The sequence below is a fragment of the Protomyctophum parallelum genome (assembly GCF_964188405.1).
Source record: "Protomyctophum parallelum genome assembly, chromosome: 17".
Classification (NCBI taxonomy): Eukaryota; Metazoa; Chordata; class Actinopteri; order Myctophiformes; family Myctophidae; genus Protomyctophum; species Protomyctophum parallelum.
In genome coordinates, this window is record NC_139719.1 from 42,910,773 (window position 1) to 42,920,622 (window position 9,850).

The following is a 9,850-nucleotide window of genomic DNA, read 5'->3' on the forward strand; positions in this document are numbered from 1 at the left end:
TATATGGGGACTAGGTCGGTGGAGGGTGTGTAGAGCCCAGGATCACATTAGATGATTGACACAGGGGTGAAAAATGGGTTACAAAATCGTGGGATGAAAAATAAATTATATAAAATAAAAAAACAGTACAAACAAACAAACAGTTCACATAGCAGATACCAGAGTACAAAGGTGCACACAACCATTAAAGTGCAGGCGTTAAAGTGCTATGCCATAGGTCATAAAAGTGCATGTGCATAGACATTAGGCACGAGATAATACAGTAAAAGTGAAAAGTGCTCATCATAAGGTTATATCCTAGATCTATACCCACAGCAGCATTCAGTGTGCGAATAGAGACCGGGACAAAGGAATGTTTGTGCCGTTTGTGAGAGAGGCCCAGAACTATAATGTTGTCATGTTTTTAGTGCCGAAGAAGGCGGGCAGCTGCGTTCTGCACGAGTTGTAAACGGTGACCTGAGTGACAACTGCAGTCGATGCCAAATATACAAAGAGTCGCGGTATTCTATTCTTGAGGAAATAAAAGCATCTCCAACTGTTTTTTTGGGGGGGGGGGGGGGGGGGGGGGGTTTGACCTGGGCGATGATTTGTGATTGGAAGAAGCTATAGTTTTAACGACGGAGCTGATTTGTTTATTACGTTATCAAACATAAAACCAATATTTCTAGAAAAGGGGTGGATGGGCTGGAACTTAAGGTTAACGTGTGTGTGTGTGTGTGTGTGTGTGTGTGTGTGTGTGTGTGTGTGTGTGTGTGTGTGTGTGTGTGTGTGTGTGTGTGTGTGTGTGTGTGTGTGTGTGTGTGTGTGTGTGTGTGCATTTCAATGCTATATTTCTCTATATATAACGGTGTCAGTAGCTGTCAAACTGTATACTCAAAGTGCTCTAAGTAATAGTCAACAAGCATTGATGTGTGATGGTATCGTAGCTTATACATTACACAACAGATCAACGTGACCATGTAAACATTATGTCTATTAATGACCATGCTTCAAGCTAAGGCCAATGCACCATATTTGGGCATGGCTGGTGATGGCCATGGCATGCACATCATATTTGTTTATAATATACTGCTATCACATGGAAGCCCCCTTCCAACAGAGCTACAATGTCCAAGTTGGAACAGATCCTAATTATCGAGCCCGCCTCCGTCCTCAGATTCAAAGGTCCCTTTACAAGCATAGTCGCCACCGATGTTACCCTGAAGAACCCGTCTGAACGCAGAGTGTGTTTCAAAGTCCAGACGACGGCGCCGCGCCGGTACAGCGTGCGACCGAAGAGCGGCGTGGTGGAGGCCGGAGCCCTCGTCAGACTCTCTATAATGCTACAGCCCTTAGACCGCGTCGACCAGAGAAGCAGCAGAGATAAGTTTGTGGTGCAGAGCATCGTTGTCCCGCCAGACGTCTCCGAGGCGGATTCGTCGCTGTGGAGAGACGCAAACCCCGGCGATGTCATGGAGACCAAGCTGAGATGCGTCTTTGAGCCGCCTTCCGACAACGACGCGGTGAAGCAGGAGAAGGACGCGACCAAAGCGGTTGCCGCGATGAGCTCCGGTAACGTCGACGTGCCCTGCAGTGTCTTTGAGCTTCCTTCCGAAAGTTACAGAGTGAAGCGCGAGAATCACGTCGTGCATGTGACCCAACGAGGAGTGATGAACTGCACTACCGGTGAAAGGCCCTCTGCGGCCATGGCGCCAGCCAAACCTTACAGCACCTCCTTGTATGACACGGAGGAGAAGAAACTAGCCAAACCTGTCGGCGCCTCACTGGATGCAACAGACGTGAAGAAACCGGCCAAGCCCGCCAGTGCCTACCTGGATGACACGGAGCAGGTGAAGAAATTGCGGGAGGACTGCAAGAGGCTGCAGGCTGAGATTAGCAACCTGGCTGAGGAGAATCGGCGACTGAAGGACGAGGGTCTCGGAACGAGAGATGTGGCCCTCTCGGACCACGTGTCCTCGAACCCCACATGGGGGTTTGAGGTGAGATCATGCTGCCTCACCCGTCTCGACCGAGAAGCCTGCACGTTAGCGCTGGCCTCATGCCTCCTCGTCGTATCGGCACTCTACATCGGATTATTCCTAGGGAAGTTCATGTTGTGAACTTGGAAGACGGTTCACCGCCAACACCGGCGTCAGAATATGAAAACAACTAAAGAAGAATAAAAGCACCCGCCGGGCCTCGATTGACTTTGCCATGAATGTTAAAGGTGGCTTAAAGTAATAAACTGCCCAAAGACGCCTCATTTGTGCGACGGATACGGCATGAGACCAAGCTTCCAGTGAGGCTATCCACTACCTACTGGCGGAAAGTGGAACTGCAGCTCATTCATGGATGTGGACGGACGTTCAGTGACATCATGTGTGTAACGTGCGTCATCCATAGGACCTCAAATGTGAGGTCCGGACTTAACTTCCGCTCACCCGAGCCATTGAGTTATAATTGTACTTCCGGCAGTCTTCCGGGTGCTTCAAAACGCCACCTCCATACAAATGAATAGCAGGGTTGTGGGGCTAACTCTCCGGTTCGGTTTCTATCCTTTTATTACTTCCCGCTATACATGCGAGAAGAGATAATCTATCCGAGACAGCAATTACATTACACAAGATCAAAGTGTCCATGTAAACATTACGTCAACATCTAATAATGACCATGGCAACTCACTGCAAGCCAAGGCACCATATTTGGGCATGGTGATGTCATGCTACATCAATATATGTTTATTGCCACTGCAGATCGAATTTACTATGAAATTGTACGTTTTTTGTCTGTCAGTCAGTCAGTCAGTCAGTCACTCAAAATCCCCATACATGGGGAAAGCCCCCATATATGGTGCCCAGGTCTTGTGACATCACATGACATCATCGGTGATTTAGATCCCTGAACCTAGTAAATGCGACCCGCTGTCACAAATACGTTCCCGGATGTCATCAATATTGACCAGCAACTCTACATCTGACCTCCATATATGGATATATAGAACCTGTTCTGACATTCCATATTCCGTTGATCCATCCCCAACCATCCTTCCTCTTCGATGTCTCCCTTTTTGACTGATACCTGCCCATTCAAACTCTAGACGGGCCTGCCCCAAAGTTGTTAGTGCAGCCGGGCCCGGCAGTCGGTGAAAACTATAGAGTTCTCAACAAGCCCGAGACTTAAGGCCCGGCCGGCCCTACTCCTCATCGAACCCTGTAAGACACCGTCCCTGCTGCCACCCTTAGATCTCCATATATGGAACTGACCTGTTCTGACATTCCATAATGATTCATCAAACCCTGTACACTCAAGACACGCTCCATATAGGCCTATGGCCAGTACAGAATTCATTCCATATGTTGATCTGACCCCCCCCCCCATGCAAAAGCGCCAGTGCTCACCCAGCAGTCTGCTGTCACCCAGGCGGATATGTTGGTCTGACGCCACATCTCGCCCCCCAGGCGTCTTACCGGTAATATGGCTCACCGCGCCAGTATTTAACCCATTTTGGTGTTTTAAGCATTATGTTACACTTTAGCTATTAAAAAATAGCTAAAGCTAACCTATCTTTATTATAATAGGTCCTCACTAATAATCATGAATTATTAATTAAAGTCAAATTCCACATCATCGATGGGGAATACAAGCTAATAAAAACTGCAGGCTTCCTATTCCTGAAAATTTGCAATGCGAAAAATGGAAGCCATCGTTCTCACGATAATGAAAATGAAAACATTTTTGTAAAAAAATATTGTTTAAAACATAATCTGCCTAATGATGATGTCACTGGAAGACGGTTTCTAAACTGCCCACAGCCCTCCTATGAGACACAGACTGAGTAGAAAAACATCGTGCCATTTTCTACTAGCTCGTAGCGGTCGGTGTCGCGCTATGAGCTTGTAGATCTGCTATTTTCCAATTGCTAAAGTATAACATGATGCTTAAAACACCAAAAGGGCTTCCCGTCCATTCTAGATTATTGGAACATTCACTTTCACGGGTTCATTTGGGGTGAATTTTGGGGGGTTTCAAAAATAAAAGACGTTCAAACTAATGTCCCTCATTACGTCATATTGTCTCTTTATTGTTAATGGCATTTGGTTTGTTTTACATCACCATTACGTCACCTAATCAACATGAGTTAGACTTTAATATATTAGTGCCCCTCACTTCACACAGGGTGTGATTTTTGAAAAAAGGAAAAAGGACTATATATTGCTATTTATTTATTTGTATCGTGAAAATGTGCCTCAAATCTTTGAATATATATTATTACAGAGTGAACATTTTAACTCAAATCTCTTTGCTTCTGGGGGGGTCCCTGGAACAAAACGATTCAGATGGGGGGCGGAGGCATATTAAACGTGCTTGTAGATCAGCTATTCTTTATACTTTTGTCCAAAAGTGCCCTCTTATGGGATTTCAGCCCCCCCCTCCCTCCTCTCTCTCTCTCCCCTACTGGTACTAATAGTCCTATACTGGTGCTCATTAACCCATTCTGACCTGAGATCAGATTCATACGAGGTTTCCACTGGGACACACACTGGTCTGATTAAACCCATTCTGACCTGAGATCAGATTCATACGAGGTTTCCACTGGACACACACTGGTCTGATTAAACCCATTCTGACCTGAGATCAGATTCATACGAGGTTTCCACTGGGACACACACTGGTCTGATTAACCCATTCTGACCTGAGATCAGATTCTAAGAAATGTCAGTCGTTCTTCGATTTTTCAAAAAATAGCAGACCTACAAGCTCGTATCGCGCCACTCGGTGGCGCGATATGAGCTTGTAGATCTGCTATTTTTCAATAGCTAAAGCATGACATGATGCCAACACCAAAATGGGTGCCCGTTCAGAATGGGCTAACACATACATAGGGGGACACATATGGTGAACCAACACATTGCTGTTCCTTGGAGTGGAGTTGCACCACTCAATAAATAATGTCTGAATGCTGAAATGAAATAAGTACAAGTTATGATTTTGGTGAGACACTTTGTTGTTGGATGACATTAGGCGTGCCGTGGGGCCAAACCTTGATCCCAGCCAGACATGTCAGACATGCATAATAACAATGTAGGGGTCAAGTGTCACACAAAGAATTCCTCAGCTGTTTCAGGAGTTGGAGCAGAGAGGACTATTTATATTATAGTACAGGTAGTACAGTCAGAGGCTATATTATATGCCCGACTATAGTCTATTTATTAAAGCCTCTATATTTGAGTTTAGGCAATTTTTAGTGTCCACTTGATTTGATAGGCAAGCTGTGACAATCTTGGGCTGTATCCGTTGTGTGAGAGAGCAGTGGCGTGCACATGTAGACATTTAGAGGGGCAGGTGCTCAAGTGAAAAAAGGGCACCTTGTGCAGCGCGTGGAACCGGCCGCTTGCCTTAATAGTGTGAGATTTATAGATTTTGGGGTAATTTGTACGGTGCACGCACATACATACACACACATTTACACACACACACACACACACACACACACACACACACACACACACACACACACACACACACACACACACACACACACACACACACACACACACACACACACACACACACACACACACACACACACACACACACACACAAACACACACACACACACACACAAACACACACACACACACACACACTTATATATATATATATTTACACACCCACACACACACACACACACACACACACACACACACAGATACTTACATTCACACACACACATCACACAAGTTCTTAGACTTACACATATTTTACAAAGTGTTGGTAATTGTTTGACTGCTTATAAATGTAAGATCTGAAGATGCAGTACTTCACTGGTGGAATGTTGAAGCTAAAACACTTTAAGAACGCGATGTACTGAAACATGAAACAGGACAGCTGGAATGAGTCAAAATCTTGCCCTTACAGACAGAACCAGCAATCCATAGTGTCTATAGAATGCGCACTTACACACATAGCTAAGCACATACACGGACTCGTGGAGGAATGTAATTGGCCAAGGAAACTTTTGGAGAGTTAGAAATGACATCATTGCATTAGGATCACCCTCATGATTTGGCTGGAGACCAGAAAAATGGCCTGAGTCCGTGCGTGCCAATATACTTCACTGTATTATGGTCATATATAAGGCTTTGAAACAAAGGGATAAAACCAGTACTTTTATTTCTTCTGTCTGGTACTCACTGTGTTACCCTTCCCCATTTTTTACCCTCCCCCTCCTCCTATTTTTGAAAAGCATGTGAATCTTTTTATACTCAAGCAATACATATATTCAATGTTAGACTTTACAACCCCTGCTCCGATCGACTCATTTGACTGACAGCCTGTGACCTCTCGCAACGACTTTACTACAGGGGCATAAATAATTTCAATCATCAATGACACCGTGGTCCACATACTGCGCACTGTAAAAAAGGGCACATTGCTGTCCAAGGCTAGCCTGGGTAAACCCACTCCCCCTGCTGGACAACATTTCATTCTGCCAGGAGGGGTGAGTCTGGCATAATCGCCTGTGTGGCTGTTTAGCCGTGGGGCCGGAGAGTAGCGTTGACGGACAACCCCTTCAGCCAATCAGCGTATATCAAAACAAGAGGCGTCATCTAAACGCGTTCCGTTCCTACTTCCTCATTCCCATGTTTGTTGTTGTGAATGAGTCGAGGAGTTCACACGTCATCAACTGCTCAAATCGTTCCTGATTGGCCAACGTGCGCTGTCAATCACAGAGCCCTGAGCTCGGTCGCGGATTGGCTCGTACCAAAGCTGATACAATCTTAAGGACTTTGTATTACCATTTAGCCAGACTCACCCCTCCTGGCAGAATGAAATGTTGTCCAGCAGGGGGAGTGGGTTTACCCAGGCTAGTCCAAGGCAGGCAAGGGCAGGGGGTGCTCTAGCACCCCCTAGTGTCTATCTGTGCACGCCACTGTGAGAGAGGCTGTGTGTGCGCAATACATCAGGGACGTGCACAGTGCACACACAGACATCAATTAAAGGGGGCCTGCCCTTTTACCCGTCTGTAAAACAACTGCCCTCTCCAGACCACGGATGCAGCATTTACTGTGAAAGAAATGCAAATGCCACTCCTTTCCTTTCCATGCCATGCTGGAAGGCAGCATTCAGGAGAAACTGAACTTTGTTTAGAAATCCATGTCGTTACGCCGCATCTCCACTAGCTAAAGGGTGCTGGGTTGCGCCCTGAAAATAGCTGATCTACAAAGCTCACAACGCGTCGCAGCGCGGCGCGTTGTGAGCTTGTAGATCAGCTATTTTTGATATTTTTGTCCAAAAGTGCCCTCTTATGGGATTTCAGCCCCTGCCCCCTCTAACACTCTCTGCACGTCCCTGCATTTCATGGTCTATTACTGAACGAGGACCACCTTGAAAACCAGTAGCTGCACTTAAGGGGCTCTAGTGATATTTCAAATAAAAAATAATGTCATGCTGAAATGAAATGTGACGAGTACAAGGAATGATGAACATTATGGTGAGCCACTTTGTTTTGTTGGATGACATTAGGAGTGCCATGGGGCCAAACCTTGATCCCAGCCAGACATGCATAACAATGTAAGTAGCCTTGCCGAGCCATGAGGCCCATAGGACAGGAGCCTATCTCCTGTTTCTTTACATAAAATAGTTGAATCAGTATTTGAATGTATTGGAATACACATATATTTATAGGCTTCATGGCTTGAGGTCCACTCTCAAACCAAACAATAGCTTGTAGATCAGCTATTTCTGCTGAATGTTTGCATATTCTCAATTGAATACTATAATAAATCATCCACCACTGGTGAACTGTGCAGGGGCGCAATAGGGTAGGGGACGGAGGGGTTTCGTCCCCTGCCAGCCTCACATTGGTCCCCCCCAGATGAGTTAGGGGGTCCCCCCTGGCTGGGGGGGTCCCCCCCTGGCTCCAAAGTTATCTTAGGAGTAATACTTTTGAAATCCTGCGTTCATAAACGCGATATATTTTGAAGCATATATTTGATCCACCCCTGTTTAAATCCCAAAATGGTTTGGGGGGACGGATTTTTGGCTGAGTAAACAGAAGAGAAAAAAGTGCCCTTCTGGGCACAGGTCTCCACCAGGATAGGAATGTAGGACATTGCAGCTTGCCCAGGGCCGTAGGAACCACGGGGGTCCCCGGGGACACGTCCCCGGTGGGCCGCGGAGCGGCCCACGGGGGGCCGCGAACCGTTTTGGGCCGCCGGCCACGGGGAATAAAAAAGCCTCAAATTGGGCAGGCACTTGGACCATGCGGCCGCCGCTGACTCGCTGTCAGTGTTGTGCGAGTGCGTGTGATTCTGCTATAGTGGAGATTTCAATGTATTTCTATGGGGGAACTTGGATAGGATTCAGGAAGTTGTTTATATGTTATACCCAGTGCTGGTTAAAGCCGTGTATGTCTCGGGCAGGCTCATCAAAAAGGTAAGATTTGCACTAGGCTATTTCTGCTGTGCAGACCCGTTTTTACCCGAAAATAACGACTTTATAACCGCAAATACCCGATTTTTTTCACATGCACAATCCCGTGCTTCGCGCCCGTGCATGTGGGCCGGTTCGGATTCGTCCCCCCCATCTGTGAAGTGCCGGATACGGCGCTGAGCTTGCCTTCATCTGGTGGTTGGATAAAAGGGCAACAAAAGTAAACTATTTAGGCCTGCTCCCTGGCGTGCGTGCGTGAGTGCGTGCGTGTGTGTGTGTGTGTGTGTGTGTGTGTGTGTGTGCGCGAGTGCATGACGCGACTTGGCTTGTTGTAGCGCCACCATCAGGCTGTTGAAAACTGTCAAGTGGCATTTCTTCCTCAGCCTAGTGGGAATATGCGTGCACAGTTTCATCGCAATCGGACGCTGCGTTGAGGAGTTGTGGCGATTTGTACAAAGCGGGCTACTCCTGAAAACTGTAGGAGCCAATCGTGGCCAATCAGGATGGAATATGAGAAATCAAACAAACCTGTCTTGATCACATGACTATGGAGATGATGTGTACCGATTTGCGTGAAATTTGGATAAAATCTGAAGGAGTAATAATAGAAAATGTGTTTTACATATGTCGGCCTCCTGGTGGCGCTATAAAGAGCAGATGTGAAAGATTCCAGGCAAAGGTTTTTCCTTGGCCTCTAGGGAGTTGGCATACAAAGTTATCCACAGATCCGTGCAGTTAGAGGTAAAAACCCTTTTCGGCCAGTTATAGCGCCACCTTGAGGCTGAGTTGAAATTGTTCATGTGGCATTTCGTCCTCGGCCTAGTGGGAATGTGGGTGCACAATTTCAGGGAAATCACGCGATGTGTTCATGATTTGCAGCATTTTGTTTGAAACTGAGCACTCCTGTGAAATTTGGAAGCCAATCTTAACCAATCAGGATGGAGTCTGAGAAATCTGAAAAACCGGTTTCGTTGAATGGCTCTAGAGAGACTGTGTACCAATTTGCGTGATGTTTGGACAAAATCTGTAGGTGTACTGTGCAAAAACTTGTTTTGCACAAAGCGGCCTCCTGGTAGCGCTATAACAGGCCGTTCTGGAAAGTTTGGGGCAGAGGTTCATCGTTGGCATCCAGAGAGTGTGTGTGCAAAATTTGGCATCGACCGGGTTAACGGTGGCCGAGATTAGCTGCTCACGGACACACACACACACGGACGGACGGACACACGGACGGACGGACGGACGGACGGAGTGCAAAACATACTCTCCCCCCATGCCTTCGGCCTGGTGGAGACAATGACGGTAAAGGGATAATGTGGGTGGGCACTGTAAATATTCCTCACTGAGAACACCAAAGGGGATCATATAATCCCAACCTGTGGAGGGCAGCAATGTGCCGGAAGGCATCCAGTCTGCCGGAAATCACAAGAAGAAGAAG

At 46.7% G+C, this 9,850-nt stretch overlaps 1 protein-coding gene across 1 annotated transcript; it reads left to right on the forward strand.

The window, feature by feature from the left end:
• Nucleotides 1-1,106: 1,106 nt before the first annotated feature.
• On the forward strand, nt 1,107-2,099 carry LOC310874782 (vesicle-associated membrane protein-associated protein A-like; the record flags this gene model as incomplete). The annotated part of the gene is made up of 1 exon (XM_083787646.1): nt 1,107-2,099. The coding sequence occupies one exon, from the start codon at nt 1,107-1,109 to the stop codon at nt 2,097-2,099; it is 993 nt and encodes a 330-aa protein (XP_083643772.1).
• Between the last annotated feature and the right edge of the window lie 7,751 nt (nt 2,100-9,850).